The sequence below is a fragment of the Lepidothrix coronata genome, unplaced genomic scaffold (genome assembly GCF_001604755.1).
Source record: "Lepidothrix coronata isolate B3197 unplaced genomic scaffold, Lepidothrix_coronata-1.0 Scaffold27, whole genome shotgun sequence".
Classification (NCBI taxonomy): Eukaryota; Metazoa; Chordata; class Aves; order Passeriformes; family Pipridae; genus Lepidothrix; species Lepidothrix coronata.
In genome coordinates this window covers 6,171,212-6,189,298 of record NW_016690207.1, presented here as the reverse complement: position 1 = coordinate 6,189,298, position 18,087 = coordinate 6,171,212, and the positions used below count along the sequence as shown (strand labels likewise).

The 18,087-nt window shown below is 52.4% G+C and overlaps 1 protein-coding gene across 3 annotated transcripts in view; it reads left to right on the top strand.

Moving 5' to 3' along the window:
• ETS1 (ETS proto-oncogene 1, transcription factor) overlaps positions 1 to 18,087 on the top strand; it is an 84,242-nt gene that overhangs the window by 54,525 nt on the left and 11,630 nt on the right. For all 3 annotated transcript variants that reach the window (XM_017809807.1, XM_017809808.1, XM_017809806.1), the window contains 5 exons: positions 3,656 to 3,775; positions 4,269 to 4,469; positions 7,744 to 7,821; positions 8,925 to 9,173; positions 12,770 to 13,030. In XM_017809807.1, coding sequence (XP_017665296.1) covers positions 3,656 to 3,775; positions 4,269 to 4,469; positions 7,744 to 7,821; positions 8,925 to 9,173; positions 12,770 to 13,030 — 909 coding nt within the window. The remainder of the gene's footprint in view (positions 1 to 3,655; positions 3,776 to 4,268; positions 4,470 to 7,743; positions 7,822 to 8,924; positions 9,174 to 12,769; positions 13,031 to 18,087) is intronic.

The following is an 18,087-nucleotide window of genomic DNA, read 5'->3' as shown; positions in this document are numbered from 1 at the left end:
GGGCTGGCTCTGTCCCATGTGTGTGTGCTCTGTGTGTGCTGTGTGTGCTGTGTGTGTGCTGTGTGTGCTCTGTGTGTGCTCTATGTGTGCTGTGTGTGCTGTGTGTGCTCTGTGTGTGCTGTGTGTGCTCTATGTGTGCTCTGTGTGTGCTGTGTGTGCTGTGTGTGTGCTGTGTGTGCTCTGTGTGTGCTCTGTGTGCTCTGTTTGCCCAGGGCTGGCTCTGTCCCTGGTGTGTGTGCTCTGTGGGCAGCAGGAGGGGCGCAAAGGGACGTGTTTGATTTGGGCAAGATTTGATCAAACTCTTGGAAACAGGTTTCAGATGGCGGGGAAAGCTGAAACCAGGCGAGCTAAGCCTGGCTTGTTGCTTTTGTTCCCGAAGCTGTGCTGGGCTCTGAGCTTTAGGAATCCCAAACTGGAGGACATCGCCAAGGCTGGATTCTCCTCCATGGGAAGGAACTCCCCATGCACCCAGCACCCAGCAAAGCTCATGGAATTATAATTGTTTGGAAGGGACCCACAGGGATCATCCAGTCCAACTCCTGGCCCTGCACAGAACACCCCAAGTTACACCATGCAGAGCTGGGTGAAGCCCATCATGCTCCTCATACACTTAGGGTTTAACAAAGAAAAGGATATTTAAGTAACTTTAGTATCTCCAAACCAGCAGAGACAGAATTTAGATTAAAAACTCTCCATCCCCCATGTGTTTCTCAGGTCACAAAGCCAAGCCTTGCCCACAAACACGTCTGCAGAGCTTTTCACCCACGTTTGGTTTTACCCATGTGAGTTTTACAGAGCTGTGGGACCCTGCTGACCAAACCAAGGCTTCAGGGAGCGTTTGCAGGCTCAGGGCTTTGGGGCTGCTCTGTCCTCTGCAGAAATGTGAACAAGCAGCTACGATTTAACAGGAAAAAATAGATGATGTTTCAACCCTAAATCTGCCGAGTACAACATATCTTCAAGGAGAAGCCTTGAAATGCACATTTGGGCTGCTTTTGGTGTTTAAATAGAAACCCTCCTCTGGCATGGGGGTTTTTTTATTTGAAAACAGACTGTTTGCTTCTCCATGACCTCTCCCTGGGAATCACTTTTAAGTCTCCCCTGTTTTGACATGTTGTTTGTGCAGAGCTCAGCGTTCACCTTCCTAAACCGAAACCTTATCCCCCCGCTACTGAAAAATTGATTCTGGGTCTGAACAAACCCAACCCCACGGACCCTGCAGGAGAAAACAGGGGGGATCAGGGAGAGATATTTGCTGTTGCAGAGATAAACCCACGTTTTTTCACCTCCCTCGCCCTGCTCGTGGTGTCTCGCCTAAGGAAGTCACCTCCACACAGGTTTTCACGAGTGATTCAGTGTAAAAATTGGGGTTAGAACTGTTTTCTCAGCCCGACTCTGACTCATCTTCCCATGGCAGGCGGGAGCAGGAGCTGCTGTTTAACCAGGCAAGGAGGGGAGGGATTCCTGGGTGGTCCCTGAAACCACAGAAAGCAAAGCATTAAAATGTAACATGAGGATGAAGGGAAAGGGGCACTGAACCACTTTCTCCCAGTGTTATCTCGAGGCAGCAGATGGGGAACAGAGATAACAAGGGTGGCTGCTCATTTTTCCGTGCCCTCTCCAGCCAAATCCAGTAAATAATGAAGTGTAATTTGCCAAATAGCCCTTGAATGTGGGATTTTCTTTCGAAGGTCCTGATGCTGCCACTGTGGCAGCAATCCTGGATTTATGTGGGGAGGAACTGGGTCCCCAGAGACTTGGGGTCAGGAATTTTACTGGTCCTGCCTGAGCAGAGAGTCTGCAAATCATTCCTTGAGTCCCTTGTAGACTGAGGTGGGAGGGGGTTAAAGAGAAGGGCTGATTTTAGCCTTGATTTTAGTGGGGGCTGAGAGGTGGAAGGGGCAGAAATGGAGGCAGAGGAGTTGCTCTGTTTGGCTTGGCAGTGGAACTGCATTCATTGCATCCAGAGGATGATTTGGTCACGGTCACCCTCACCCTCACCCTGTGCTACAGAGCTTATCCATGGAATCACAGAGTCATTTGTGTTGGAAAAGCCCTCCCAGATCATCCAGTCCAACCATTCCCCCGGCACTGCCATCCCACCATGCAACCACGTCCCCAAGCGCCACATCCACATGTCTTTTGAACAGGTCCAGGGATGGTGATTCCACCAGTGGTGATTCCACCAGTGCCCAATAATCCTATTGGTCCAACCCTGAGATTCCCACTTGGAAAAAAACCCCCACATTGTGTTGTTTGGCCTTGAAGTGATGCCCAGGAGTTTGGCTGTGGAGGATGTGAGTGGAGCAGGACCCCCAGACCGGGTCAGACTGGGAAGCACCTCTGCTGCACTGGGGACTGCAGCACTGTGTCCAGCCTTGAATCCATATTTTGTCAGGGATTCACTCAACACTGTCTAAAACAAGCACTGACCAGCATTTTGCTCATTAAATCAGAGCTGAAACGAACTTAGAGCCATGGAAATCCGTGGTGGCATTCCCACAAAACGGAGAATTCTTTGATTTTTCATGTCCATGTCCAGATATTCATGAAAACACCCAAGAGTTTGCCCGTGTTGTCGTTTTTCCACTGAGTTTTCATGGAAAAACTTCCACTAGGCTACAGTGCTAAACCAAGCTCAGGTGGAAGATTTCCATACGAGGCCGGTAAAGTTCAGTTTTTGGGATGGTGGTTGTGGGAGGCTTTCCTTCTCCATCAAAGATGTTTTTCAGGAATACTTATAAAGTAGGAAAAAGAGCCAAACCTTTATTCCAATTTTTTTCTCAAACAGTTGCTTTTGTCTGTGAAACTCTTTGGCTACAAATATCCACCTCCTTCCAAACAAATCAGAAAAAGGTATAAAAAAAAAAAAAGCAGGATGAGGTTTGCTTCTCCTCAGGGCTCACTGCAGGCCTGGCTTGGCCTGGCCCCTCTCTCCCATAGGGTGGCTGCACGTCCTTCCTGACTCCCCTGGATCTGTCATTCGGTGCCACGGGCTAGGCATGATGTAACTCCGGGTTAATGAGGGATTTTCCAGCTCTTTGTTTTCCCTTCCTCCTCAGATGAGTTTTCTGCTGGTTCCCCATCCTTTCTCAGCCTGCTGGCAGCTCCCTTTCTCATGGAATCATGGAATCCTGGACTGGTTTGGGTTGGAAGGGACCTTAAAGCCCATCCAGTGCCTCCCCCTGCCATGGGCAGGGACACCTTCCACCATCCCAGGTTGCTCCAACCTGGCCTTGGACACTTCTGGGGATGGGACAGCCACAGCTTCTCTGGGCAACCTGTGCCACCCTCCCAGGGAAGAATTTTCTGGAATAAAGGATTTTCTAAGACTCTTTAATTTTCCCCTTGTTTGTCTCTGGACTGGGACAATTGAGCGGGAATTTAGGGATACTTTTTTCCCTCTTTCCTTGCTCACCCTGGTGTGGGATTCTTTTCCTTTCTTGGTATCTGGAGCTGCTCAGCTTTGTCCCGGGCTCCCGACACTCCTGGGATGATGAAGCCCAGCAGGTTGATGTCTGGAAAGGTCTTTGGTCTCACTGTCCAATTCCAGCAGCACATTCCATGTGCACTGTGTCACCTGGCCAGCATGACTCCTGGCCCCTTTCCCACTCCTGTGTCCTCATGGCCATCTCTCTCTCCTGCTCTTTTGCAGACATGGAATGTGCCGATGTGCCTTTATTAACTCCCAGCAGCAAGGAAATGATGTCCCAGGCATTGAAAGCCACGTTCAGCGGCTTCGCCAAGGAGCAGCAGCGGCTGGGAATTCCCAAAGGTGAGACAGGCTCTTCCCAGCAGCCCTGGTATCCACAGGGATTGTGTCCTCCAGCCAGACTGCCTGGAATTCTCCATGAATTCTCCAAGTCTGCCATCCCTTTGTTGGTTCTCTTCAGGTGGGATTGCCTTGTTTCTCAGCAGCTTCAGCTGGAAAAATGTGGATAAGTCATCTCCACTATAGGGAGAAGCAGCAGGGAGTACAACAAGTCAAACTGGTGACAGGGAGAACCCAAAAATCAGAGAAAAAGGGTGGGAGAAGGGAGTCAGAGAACTGATGAGATTATTGGAAGTCCCAAACAAATCCAAAGCTGATTGTCTGAAATATGTGTTCAATGGGGCTGAGCCAAACTGGGTGTGGTGTTCCCTCCCCACCCTGGTGCCAGTGGGCTGCCAGTCTCCATGGGCTGAGGCTGTGCAGCTGGAGCACTGTTTGTGCCCTGTTTTCCCGGGAAAGCTGCTCGTGGTTGCTCACTCTTGGATCCCTCCTGCAGATCCCCAGCAGTGGACGGAGACGCACGTGCGGGACTGGGTGATGTGGGCGGTCAACGAGTTCAGCCTCAAGGAGGTGGATTTCCAGAAGTTCTGCATGAATGGAGCTGCCCTCTGTGCCCTGGGCAAGGAGTGCTTCCTGGAGCTGGCGCCTGACTTTGTGGGAGACATCCTTTGGGAACATCTGGAGATCCTGCAGAAAGGTGAGGCCTGTGAGTCTCGGCGGGGAATGATTCCCACTGTCCCAGCCAGCCTGGTTTTGGGGCTTTCCAAAGAGCACTGAGTGTTCACCTTGGCCTTTAATTCCAGGAAAAACATCCTACAAAGCCCAGCTTTACAGTAGGATTCCAAATGGGCATCCCCACTGATAGTGGGCAAAGCAAATCCTGGTACTACTTGAAACTGGCAGAGCGTTTGTGCCGGATGCTTGGCAGGAACCCACCACGGGCAGGGACACTCTGCCTGCCTGGAATCCATGGTGGGATTTTCCAGAGCGTTTTTCCTCAGCTTGTTCAACTCCTGTTGTGAATTTTAGTGCTTCCTCCAGGAGAACTGGGCACAAAAACACCGCCAAGATCCCACCCTCGTTTCCTAGCAGTGATTGGAAGCTGCTTTGCTTTCTTTTGTGTCCCAAAAAAGGTGTTTCATGTCCCAAAAAGGGTGTTTCACATTTTGGGATGAGAAGCCATCTCTGCCAGTCCCTGTGTGACAGCATCCGGTTGTCACCGGCTGGGGACACACAGGTTGATTTTGGCTGTTGATTTTCAGTGTCTGGATGCCCAGGAAATGCTGGGATTGTATCCAAAGAGCAGGAGAAGAGCTGAACACCTTGGCCTGGGCCATGAGCAGGAGCAGCAGCCCCCGGGCTCCTTTTCCAGCTCCTTTTTGTGCAGAGCTCTTTGCTTTCCTGGAACATCCCCTGTGCTGTCCTACTGACCCTGGTGGCAGGAAGGGGAGGGGGAGCACAGTTATTCCTTCCAGGAAACCATTGACAAATGGCTGCTAATTGCCAATTACTAATTTTATTGCTACCTGTGGTTTTCAGAAGGTAAACACAGGCTCTGGGGAGGACAGGCTGTTTTTCTGCTCTCTCACTCTTTATCTGTGTTGTTCTTCTTTTGCTTGTTTTTTGTTGAGTGCTTATATCAACAGCAGGTACTTTAACCAAACAGAGCAAAACCTTGTGGTCAGGCCCATTTCTCCTTGCTATGAGCCATTCCTTGTACCTTCCCACAACCTTCCTGGTGTCCCTGGAGGTGACAGAAGGGTGGAACAAGATGATCTTTAAGCTCATTTCAACCCAAACCATTTGATGATTCTGTAATTCTGTGATTTTTGGGGCTATAACTCACCGGAGAGGGGTGGGATGTGCTGCAGGTACTGGCTGAGGCATCAGAGCTGGGTGTGCAGCTCCTTCCTGTAGATTCTCCACACGTGGAGATGAACTTGGAGCTGTAATTCCACAGGAAAGTGGGAATCATGTTTTCATATAGCACTGACAAACACCAGGCTGTTCAGACACTGCAGTCTTGAGGATACCAAAGGTCTGGGATAGCCAGGAGCTTTCACAAAGCAGCTGGAAACCTTTGCTCCTGTTGTAACTCTTCTTCCAAAAGGCAGGAAAAGGATAAAGCTGAATTTCTGAGTGTCTCCACACTTTTAGTGTAGCCCTGGGAACCAAGAAATCTCCTTTCTGTGTTTGGCTTTCCTGGGGACTTTGTCCCTCTTGCACAAGCTGAGCCCTCTCTCCTCTGGTGGGTTCTGAGCACGTTTCCCAGCAGGGCAATATCTGTGAAGTGTTTGGGGTGTAACCAAGGACTTCTAAGAAATAACTCTGAGGCCTGATTTCTGTTCCCTGTGGGCCACAGGGCTCGTGTCAGTGGCAGCTCATCTCCAACCCCTGGCAAGGCCTGGGCTGTGCTGGTGCTGCATGAACAGAAGGTGCAAAGTTGTCCCTGACAGGTCTTTCCCCAGCCAGGAGGAGTTGGGGGGCTGCACTTTGCTCCTGGGGATGGGATGTGTGGAGAGATCAGGGTCAAACTTGTCTCTCCATCCTCCCCATCCACCCACCAGCATCCCTTGGGGGTGTTGGTGCTGGGGGTGGTGGTTAACCCCAAAATGTTTGGCTTTACCTGCCCCTGTCCCTGGGGTCGCACTGGGACACGCTGTGACCTCGCTGTCCCCTGGGCTGACCTCCCCTGGGAGCTCTGAGTGACTCACCTACCACAGACTGCTCAGGGTTATAAAAAGGTAGCAGATGGGCCACTTTTCCCTGCTTGGATTTGGGTATTTTCAGGCGTATTTTCCCAAATTTCTTCCTAAAATAACCCCCTCGGTTCCCAGCAGTGAATGCGAGCGCAGCCCAAGGTTGCTCTCCTGCTCTGTGGTCACCCACCCTGTGCCTTGGCAGCCACCACGGGGAGAGCAGAAGAGCTTTTCTCATTAGTTCTCTGTGTTTGCACAAACCCTCCTTTTGTTAGGGAATATTTTCCACCCTGCAATCCCCAGGAGAGGGACCAAAATTAGGCTCCTCGCGAGCGAACGTGCGTTGTCTTCGCTCGGCTCCTCTTGAGCCTCGGCAGAGACAAACCCAGCCCAGAGCTGCCCGGGGGGGTTTGTTTTGGTTGCCCTCTGCAAAGGAAAGAAAATCTCCCGTGCCAGGATCTGTGCCCACAATGCCATGTTGGAATGAGAAAGGTGTTCATGGAAAAACTGCTCAGGGGAGGAGCAGCTTTTGTGTGGGAAAGCGAATCCAGCGCCAAGCCCGGGAGCACCGAAGGGCTTGGAAAAAGCAACAGGGAGCAGGGAATCTGTGCTTTGATGTGCTCTGTGCTCTTTCCCAGTGAATTATGCCTATAGAGAGGCTAAAATTTGGCATCCTGCCCACACATACACAGTGAAGTCTGGGCCAGGAGTTGGGTCATGGACAGTGGGACAAAGCGTTTTTGGATGTGGAATGTTCTCCCTGCATCAGGTGCTGCATAGGCTGGGAATTAGCATTAATTAGGGCTTAGAGGAGCTGGGTTTGGTATGTGTTACCCACTCCCTTGCACACACCTACTGCTGGTCTAAAAATAGGGGGTTTCAGGGAAACAACTGCCCTTGTAAGGTGAGTTTTTTCAGGAGCTCACACATGGAAGCGTGATCAGCAACCCTCGGGAGGATGGAAGACAACAAAGACCAAGGCAAGCAAGGAAATGATGCAACTGGTGTTTCAGAACCACCTGGAGCCTCTGATTGAGAAAGTTGTTGCTCTGTGGGTCGGGTTGGTTTGCTTTAAATCTGGCCATACCTGCAGCAAGAATTCCCAAAGTGCATCAAGTTTCTATGGGATTTCAGCTCTTAATTAATTTCTGTTCCTTTGAACGTCCCAGTTTAACCCAGAGAGGAGCATTTTAGGAAGTTCAGACCTCTCTGTGTTACAACAAGTCTTGCAGAGCACAAGTGTGTGACATTTCCTTCCTTTCCTCTTTGCAGAAGAGGTGAAACCATACCCAGCAAACGGAGCGAACACGACGTATCCCGAATCCCGCTACACCTCCGACTACTTCGTTAGTAAGTCTCAATTAGCAGTGTCACTCCAGTGCTTCCAGGCATGGAAGTGCCTCCTGGGAGAGATTTGTCTGCATCACATGAGGACTTGTGCAAAGTCATGTTGGGCTGAGGGTTTATTTAGGAGCCATCTGTATTTTTGGGGTCTGATTTTGCAAGTGACGTTTGTTTGAAGCTGTAGCTCAGCAGACCTTGAAAGAGACCTCATCACTCCTGAGTACTGGGAATTGTTAAAAACATATTTAAAAAGGAAGGGAATGGGGGAAGAAGGCTTGATTCTGGATTGCTAGGAAGGAGCCTGGCAAGGAAAGGGATGAGTCCTCAGTCTCACTCCTGCACTTCCCATTGCTGTTGCTTTGGAGATGTTCTGGAAGAAGATTGGAAATCTGGGAGTATTTCATGAACCAGCTAAAAACCCCAGCTGACCTGGAGAGGGGAGATTTCGGTGAGGTGTTAGGGAGACATCCTGCCCTGGGAGGGTGGGGAGGCCCTGGCACAGGTTGCCCAGAGAAGCTGTGGCTGCCCCATCCCTGGAAGTGTCCAAGGCCAGGTTGGATGGGGCTTGGAGCAACTTGGGCTAGTGGAAGGTGTCCCTGCCTGTGGCAGGGGGTGAAAAAGAGTGGTCTTTAATGTCCGTTCCCACCCAAACTGGTCTGGGATTCCATGATTCCGTGATTCCATGACTCAGAGAATCAGGATTCCAGGCTCTGGCCAGTGAGGAGAGGGGACTATGGAAATGGTTCACCTATTACAGTCATCATTTTGCCCTATATCTCCTTTGTGAGATTCCATTCTTCCTGATTTTCCAGCTCTTTGCCTCTGGCAGCTCTGCTCAAGGGAAGCACGTTGGTGATGGCTGAGGAAGCCTGATTTTGTTAAATTACTGCATTTATAGGACAGGATAAACTTTTAGAAACCTCAGCCAAAAGTCTTTTAGAAACCACCTCTGTAGCTTTTAGAAACCTTTCCCAAAACTAGTTCCCAGCTGTTCCAGGTGTTTTATATCCACAGGCACTGCAGGTCTCCCTGGGGATGGGGAGGCTGGAGAGGGACCGGGTTTCTTTGAGCTTTCGGGACTGTTTCTGACGTTCCTGTTCTGCCCCCAGGTTATGGCATTGAACACGCCCAGTGTGTGCCTCCCTCGGAGTTCTCGGAGCCCAGCTTCATCACAGAGTCCTACCAGACCCTGCACCCCATCAGCTCCGAGGAGCTGCTGTCCCTCAAGTACGAGAGCGACTATCCCTCGGTCATCCTGCGGGACCCGCTGCCCGCGGACCCCCTGCAGACAGACTACTTCAGCATCAAGCAGGAGGTGGTCACACCAGACAACATGTGCATGGGACGTGCCAGCAGAGGTAAAGCTGGGGCTAAACCCAGGGTTTGCTTGACTTAGAATCTCAGAATCACAGAATCAGCTGGGTTGGAAGGGACCTCCGAGATCATCAAGTCCAACCCTTGATCCAACCCCGCCGTGGTTCCCAGCCCATGGCACTGATGCCACATCCAGTCTCATCTTAAAAACCTCCAGGGATGGAGAATCCACCACTTCCCTGGGCAGCCCATTCCAATGGCTGATTACCCTCTCTGGAAAGAAATTCTTTCTAATATCCAACCTAAACCTCCCCTGGCACAGCTTCAGACCATGCCCTTCTTCCTGTTCTCCCTGTAACAACATCCGTGCTGCCTTCCCTCCCCTGGGAGATGTCCCCAGGGAGCCTTTTCCCAACACATGTGTCTTCTGGAGCTGGATCCCCTGGTGGCTTTGAGCCCTCCCTGCCTTTCTTCCCAGAGAAAACTTGAAGAAGGTCTTTCTTTTCTCTCCTCCAGGGAAAACATGAAAAAGGTCTTTCTTTTCTCTCCTCCACTGCCTGTTTTTACAACATCTGCAAAAATGTGCCATTTCTGGCGCTGGGCTTTGATGTCAAACTCGGGTGAAATTTTTAAGCTTTAAAGCTACTGGGGAGGACAAACTGCTGGTGGTTGTATAAATACCATTTTTTTAGAAGATCAGGCAAACCCCTACAAATTCTTCACAAGTTCTCATCAGGAATTACTGTCAAGGGCTCTGAAGAGTTTTACACTTGATGATCCAAAATCTTTGTCCATTATCTCCATGGATATTCTGCTGAATCCAAGCCCTGGGCTTTGTCAGGAGGTGCAGATGTCAGGGGCTGAGGCAGCAGCAGAGCTGAAAGACCCCCTGAATCCTCCTGCTACAGCCTGACATCTCCCAAGAGTTAGAGGTACATGATTCCTGGTTGAGGTGATGGGATTTAAACACCTGAGCACTTCGGAGGATCTGAGCCCAAATACCTTTCCAGTTAATATTATTAAATTCAGAACACATGGGGCCCAGCTGCCCCAGTGCTTTGTAGCCACCTCACCTGGTGCAGGGTGAGGGGCAGGTGCTCCCAACCTCCATCAGAGCAAAAACTGAACCCACAGAGCTCAAAGTCACCGACAAAGGGGCTTCATTGTCTCCTGATTCCAGGTAGGGAACCTGAGGCACAGGGAAGGGATCTGACCTGCCACCACCCCCTGAATAGAATCCAGGTGTCCCCAAGCCTCAAATTCCTTGTGGGGATGTGTTGCTGTGAGCCAGGCTGGATGTGGAACATTTAAAACCCTTTCTCAGCTCTGGGAGCTGGGGAGGTGCTGCCTCCCCTTTGCAGCTCTGCTCTGCACATCCCAGCTCAGAGCAGCTCAGCTGCAGCTTCCCATTCTTCTTCCAGTCTGCCAGGGAAGTCATTATCTGTATTATTACCTCTCCTTCTGGCAGAGGTGACCTGGATGAGCCAGGAGGGCACAGGGTTATAATTTTGGGTGAACTCCTCTTTCTGTGGTTGTTTTTCTGCCTGAATTTCGTCAGTGCCTTTCCCTTTTCTCGACCTTTTCTCTGACACAGGTGATTTCATAATTCTCCTCGAAATGTAATGATCCAGGAAGGCTTTTGCAACTGTACCTTGGGCCTGTGCTCAGTGGCAAACCTAAAAATGGTTTCAGGGGAGGGAGGAAAAAGCCCTTAATGCTGTTGTTAGCAAAGACTTTGATAGAATGATTCCAACAGGCTGTGCTCACACTAACACACATTTCAGCCCTGGAAAGGGCCTTTGGTGGCAGAAATCCTCCCAGAAGGGTGGAAAGAAGCTTTAATAGAAAGCAGAGCCCAGTTAATTTAGATTTATGTCTGTGTTTACCTTGCATTATCTTAGAAGTTGAGTCTCTCACAGTCAGGCCCTTGAGCATCACTCAGGGAGAGGGTTTGCCAGTCAATTGTCTTTTGTGGGGGCTTTAGGAGTGAATTCTGTGGTCCCATGGGAATTGTTTCACTCTGCCTTATCTCAGAGAGGGCTCCTGCCTAGAAAGTGGAGCTGTCAAATTCTTCTAAGCTTTTCCTGGGCTAGTGCAAGGCTTGGTTTTTTCGGTTAGGCCAAATTGAGGTGAATTTTCAATGGATTGATACAAACCACATCCCTGTCAGGTTTTTAAGTCCTTTTCTAAGTGAGGTCGTGCTGCAGGACTGCTCAGGGAGTTGGTTATGCCAATTAATGTGCACACACTGCAGTGTTGTTCTCCTTTAGCAGGATTCAGGAAAGCATTGAAGTGTATCCTGTGGAATTCTCAAAAAAAAATAAAAGGCATAAAACCAAAAGTGAGTTTGAAACATGGATATACCAATGGATCCAAACATCTGAGGATTCCAGGCCAGCAATCAGGGCAGAGCCTTCATTAGTTGAGTCTTTTCACAGCAAGTGCTCTTCAAACTACAACACAACAACTATTTCGGGAGTGTGCCAGCACCCTTCCACGTTCCCCTTCCCCTGGGATCCACTGTCCAGGCCCAGGCTGTGGGTAGCTCTGCCAATGGAAATTTCTCCAGGAGCTCTTGCACAATCCCAGCAGCTGTTTTTAGCTTGGTTTGGGAAATTAGTGAACTTGAATGATCCTGTTACGCTCGTAGTTTGTCAGGAAAGATGTTGAGCAATCAGCAGCGTAAGGGAGATCAGAGGAGCAGCCTCAGCTTGTTCTTTGGCTCCTTTTTTAGCTCTGTTTTAAGTACAGAGGGTGTATTGCTGTCTTCAGTGGGTGTAAATCAGCACTGCTGAGGATCTGGCCTCTCGTGTTCTGGTTTTTACTAAAAATACCCCAGAGAGCAGCTTTGATACAATCCAGCTGTGCTCACCTTACCAGAACTGGGAAAAGAGCTGCTTGAGCTCTCAGCCCTTTGCTCTCCTCCTCCATCAAATCTGATGCTCCCTGGGGATTTGGGGGTGGAAGCTGCTTGTAACATATGGCAAGAAAGGGCTGCTGTGGAGTTCTGGAGGAAACATCAAAAGTAAAGGAGCTGGTGCAGTGCCCGTGGATGGGCCTGAGCAGTGTTTGTATGGGGCTGGCAGAGGGAACAGGGGATTTATTGGGGACCCCCATGTCCTTCAGCAGGAAGAGAATCATAGAAACCATAAAGTAACAGAATGGTTTGGGTTGGAAGGGGCCTTAAAGCTCAGCCAGTTCCACCCCCTGCCATGGGCAGGGACACCTTCCACTAGCCCAGGTTACTCCAAGGTTCATCCAACCTGGCCTTGGACACTTCCAGGGATCCAGGGGCAGCCACAGCTTCTCTGGGCAACCTGTGCCAGGGCCTCCCCACCCTCTGAATAAAGAGGCCCTGGAGTGCCTATGTTTAGGCACCTGAACTCAGTCTGGAATATGTAAAGTGAATTATTTCTCTGATGTTGCCTTTTTGAAAGAGGAGGATCATTTCCAGTCAGCCCTGGAGGTTTTGCCTCTGTCTCTCTCTGAAGTTTTCCAGGGGTCTGAATGATGGGTTCAGGTCCAGGCTGCCCTTCCCTGGGAGCTGAGGGGTGGTGGGGCAGCCCCAGGTGCCCGCCCAGCAGGCAGGTGAAGCTCGTGTGCTGCCCATCACCCCTCACCTGCTGTTGCTGCTCCCCAGGCAAACTGGGAGGCCAGGACTCCTTCGAGAGCATCGAGAGCTACGACAGCTGTGACCGGCTGACGCAGTCCTGGAGCAGCCAGTCCTCCTTCCAGAGCCTGCAGCGCGTCCCGTCCTACGACAGCTTCGACTCCGAGGACTATCCCGCCACCCTGCCCAGCCACAAGCCCAAGGGCACCTTCAAGGACTATGTTCGGGATCGGGCCGACATGAACAAGGACAAGCCCGTCATTCCTGCTGCTGCCCTGGCTGGATACACAGGTAGGGATTCCCCATTCCCTGGGAAACCTCCAGGGAGGATCATCCCCAGCACCCGGCAGAGCCCCCAAGGGCTGTGGGTGCAGTGGCTGGGAGGGAGGGCTTTGGGACTCCCTGGGGTGCCCAAGGTCTGTGTTGCTGTTTATTGGCTGTGAGTGAGGGGTTTTGGGGGGTCTGTGGGGTGCCCAAGGTCTGTTGGTTCAGTGGGATGTGAGTGAGGGGTTTTGGGGGGTCTCTGGTGTGCCCAAGGTCTGTGTTGCAGTGGGGTGTGAGCGAGGGGTTTGGGGGTTTCTGGAGTGCCCAAGGCTTTTGTTGCTGTTTATTGGGCTGTAAGTGAGAGGTGCTGGGGGGTCTTTGGGGTGCCCAAGGTCTGTGTTGCAGTGGGGTGTGAGGGAGGGGTTTGGGGCTCTCTGGGGTGCCCAAGGTCTGTGTTTATTGGGCTGTGAGGGAGGGTTTGGGGGTCTCTGGGCTCAGCCCCATGCCTCAGACACCTCTGAGAGCACAGAGCCCCCCAGGGCTGCAGCTCCTCTGAGGGTGGGCATCCCACAGCTCCTGCAGGATGTGGGACCTGGCTGAGGGAAGGCCTGCTGTTCCATTCCCACCTGGCTGGGGCTGGAAGGAGCTGGTGTCTGCTTGGATCCCTGGGAGCACGGGGTGGCAGAGAGCCCACATTCCCCCTCTGACACCGTGTTGGCTACCCCTGGTTCCCCCCTCAGGCAGGAGCAGCTGCATCCCCAGCGCTGCTGGGTGGGATGGGAATGATCCTCTCCCCTTCTGGCACAGGGAATCCCTGGCTTTTGCTCCGTACCTTGGTGTGAGGCAGGGCTGGGATGGTGCCAGAGCAGTCCCAAACATTTTCCATTCTCATCTGGGAGAGATGAGGAGGTGATAGGCCATGGAAACTCCTGTGGTGTGACAGCCCTGCAGCAACCTGGCATCTCCACGGAGATGGGATGGGGCTTCCAGCTAAAACTGAGCTCATCCTTTCCATGGCTTTTCCCTGTGCTCCGAGTGGAACTCAGGGCAGCTCCTGCCAGCTCCCCTTGCTCTGCACACGCTGATCTCTCCTGCCCCAGCTGGGAGCAGCCGGTGGAAAGAGTTTGTGCAGATAAGGATCAGCAGGTTCAGAGCAGATCCTGAGGTGTGACTGTCCCTGAAATCTCCCACGCTCGGCTCATCTTGGGGCTGATCTCGAGCTTTTTGTGAGGGTGGGGAGAGGGGTAGGAGGAAGGAGAGGTGGGGAGATAATTTTAGGAGTGCAGAAAAGGAAGTGGTTTGTTGCTATAGCTTTAGTTAGAAAGAGAGCTCAGCCCTGCCTGCTCAATGAGACCAAGTCTATACAAAGTATATACAAAGGCTGTACAAAATATGAGTGTGCTCTGCTGTTCCTGAAAGGATTTTGGCTCGGGGGGTGTGGTGGGAAGAGGCAGGAGGGGTAGGAGGGACCATGCCCAGGTTCTTATCCTCTGCTGTGCCATGGAAATTGCTGTTCCTGAAAAAAGAGACCAGGGACCACGACTTGCAGTTTTTATTCCCATTTTCTCCCAGCAATGCCTTTGGAAGTGCTTTGGGTATCCAGTGCCTGGGAAGGAGCACTGGATGAATTTTAACATCTGGGGAAACTGAGGCACAGAGGTGCTGGCAGAACTAGGAGCTCTTGTTTTCCAAGCTGGATGTTTCCCTCCACATTTGCTGTAGCTCATGGAAAAGAGTGGAAAAGAACCACCCCCGCAGAGAGGCAGGAGCTGAAGTCAGAGCTGGACCCTGTGCTTTTCCAAGGAATAGCAGCACCCCAAAGGCTGTCCTTGGCCTGGTGCCACCAGGAAGGGGGGACTTGGGTTCCTGCAATGCCAGAGCACAATTCCAAACCCTCTGTGCAGTGTAACATTTTCCCTCACCTCATTTGAAGCCCCCCTTTGAGCTGAGAAGAACATCCCTTGGCCCAGGCACTTCTGTGGGATCAATAAGTGGGAACGCCTGATTTTGTATTTATATTTGCACTGATTCACTTGAGAGACTTTAAATGTGGAGAGGAAAATCCAGGATCACTCAGAAATCCTTGGGCTGGGGCTCTGCTTGCTCTCTCCAAAGGCTGCTGAGCAATAATCAGTCCTTGTACAACCACATCCCCTTTGCCATTGGGAATGGGCTCTGGGCAGGTGATCTCTGCAGGCAGGTGACTCCAGAGGTGTCCTCTGACCCTTTCCAAGCCCTCTGGCCCGTCAGCACCTTCAGCTTTCCGTGCCAAGGGTGGGTGCAGAGCAGAGCTGGGTAGCTGTGAGAGCAGCAAGAGCGAGTGAGGACATGTTGTGTCACAAACTGGAGGAGAACCGGGCACTCTCAAACTCTGCTGATGCATTTCTGCCAAGAAATGCCACTCAGGCTGCCCAGAACTGCTGGAGGCTGTCTTGGGCCGGCTAAGCAAGGAGTGGGGGACTCAGGCAGAGCTTTTGGTGCTTTCTTTGCTTTGCTCTGCACTCCTTTTACTTTACTGGGGGAGGAAGTGCTGTCTCGCAGCTCCAGCGGAGGAACTCGGTGTCTGGGCTCTGGCTGTGGCTCTGGGGAGGAGGTGGAGCCTCCAAACGAGCAGAGCAGGGGATTGACAGCCCAGGGCCCCCAAACAAGACCCTCATGTTCCATTTCCCCCTCAGTGGATTCCTTGAGCCCACACCCAGCACCCAAAGGCACCCTGTGGGGCTGGGCCATCACATCTCCAGGGCTTTCTGGGGGTTGAGAACTCGACAATATTTGTCAGGTTTTGTTGCCAGGGCCCTGTTTTCGTGGTGGTGGCCCAGGGAGGTGGCCCAGTGCCCTGTCACAGCACATCTCTGATGGTATCTGCCCCGGGAGGCGCAGCCTGGGCTGAGAAGGTGCATTTTGGCGGAAGCTCCATCAGTGTTTGGTGTGTTCTTGGGGTTTGGTGTGTTCTTGGGGTTTGGTGTGTTCTTGGGGTTTGATGTGTTCTTCACCAGCTCTGAGAGCTTCTCAAAGCTGCCTTATCTGCCCCCACATCTTGACCTAGTTTGACAAGTTGCCATGGTTGCTCAGATAGAGGTTGATGCAATTTTCTTATCTTTCCTTTGAAGGAGAAATGTGATTGCTCTGGAGTTGGTGAAGTTCCGTTTCCATGGCTGCAGGGAGGGCCAGCCCTGGACACCTGGGTCTGGAGCCAAAGCTTGGCCAGCTTGAGTCTCACTCACAGGAGCAGCTGGAGCTGTGTCAGGGCAGGCTCAGGTTGGATCTCAGGGAAAGGTTCTTCCCCCAGAGGGTGGTTGGGCACTGCCCAGGCTCCCCAGGGCAGTGGGCACAGCCCCAAGGCTGCCAGAGCTCCAGGAGTGTTTGGACAACACTCTGAGGGACAGGATGGGATTGTTGGGGTGTCTGCAGGGCCAGGAGTTGGACTGGATGATCCTTGTGGGTGCCTCCTAGCTCAGGAGAGTCTGTGGTTCTCCATCAAGGCAGATTTGGGGGGGTTGCCAGCAGACAGAGTGCACCTGGTACATTCAGGCAAGCCAGGGGTCAGGGGTGTGTTGGCTGCTAAACCTCACCTTGGCTCAGCTGAGCTGAGCTCAGTCTAAGCTGCCTCGCTGAGCAGCAGAGCAGCGTTGGGGTGGGTGGGTGGTGTTGGGGTGGGTGGATGCTGGTGCTCAGCTCATGCTGGGACGTGGCAGAGACCCCTCTGTCCCTGAGCCCAGCTGGGCTAAGCCAGGCTCAGCTCTGGGGCTGTGCAGTGGCTGGATCCTGCACTGTGCTACTCCTGGTGACTCCCATGGCCACAGCAGCTGTGTGGGACCTGCTGCCACATGGCCAAACCCAGCTGGTGTGTGTCAGGGTGAGCAGCCTGTGCCTGAAGCAGTGGGGTGGGACTGACCCCCTGGGCTCTGACCTTCCAGCCCTGCATTTGCTGCTGCTCGTGCTGCCTCTCTCCTGCTGGCCGGGGGGAGGCTCAGCTTTGTGATGGCCACGGAGCTCTGAGCTGGTTTAGGTTCTGTGGAGCAGCTGTGTGGGTTGGAGCTGAGCTGTGGGGTTTGTTTGCTCTGTGTGTGCAGGACCCGAGCGCTGCCGGGGCTTTCCACAGCCCTCATGTCTGAGCTGCCACAGCCCCAGAGCTCAGCTGGGCTGAGCTGCTGCTGCACCTCACTGAGCAGGCTCTGCAGGGCCCCTCCCTCGAGTGCAGGGAGAAAGGCAGGAAAGAAGGATGGGAAAGGTGGAGTCAGCCAGACCTTGATCCCACATCTGCGAGGCTGAAGGTGGTGCTGGCCTTGCCTGGTGGGGAAGCTGCTGATGCCTTTAAAGCCACTCTCAGCACCAAAAGAGTTAATGCCCCTTGAGTGTGTCTGTCAGACTGTTGTTATCCTGTTATCATCCTGCCCTTAGGAGGCAGTGGAGGGAGCAGCCCCCTCTGAGAGATGTTATCTCCCCTGAGCACCCAGAGGCTTCTCTCCACCAAACCTTCCTGCCCAGGCCAGATCCCAGCCTGGTCCTCGCTCTCAGCATTCACAGGGCTGTGTCCATGGGGCCCACATTTGCTGCCAAACCCCTGTGCCCGGAGTTGTGTGTGGTGCAAAGGCTCTGAGCAGCCTGTGTTTCTGGGTGATGTTATCAGTGACCCTGCAGTGAAAGCACAGCTGCTGTTTTGCAAGAAAGTCGAGTTGGTGCCAAAGAAAGTGGGTCTCTGACAGGACACTTTGTGTGCTGCTTCCCTTCTCCTTGTTGTTGTGTTGCTGCTCTGAAGCTCCCACCAGCCAGTTCTCCCACGTGCTGTGGTGATCAGCATCCAAAATTCCATCAGCAGCCCCTCTCCCACCATGCCCCACTGATCCCTCTGTCCTTGGCATCCAGAGCCTGGGCAGCAGCATTCCTAGAAACATCAGCATCCTTCCTGCTCTGCCTATGTGGGCACCTGCCCTTGGGGCAGGGGGATCTGGAGGTGCAGGAAGCCACCCTAGCAGCCAGAATCACAGAATCAATGAGGTTGGAAAAGACCTCTGAGATCATAGAGTCCAACCTTTGACCCAACACCACCTTGCCCAGCCCATGGCACTGATGCCACATCCAGT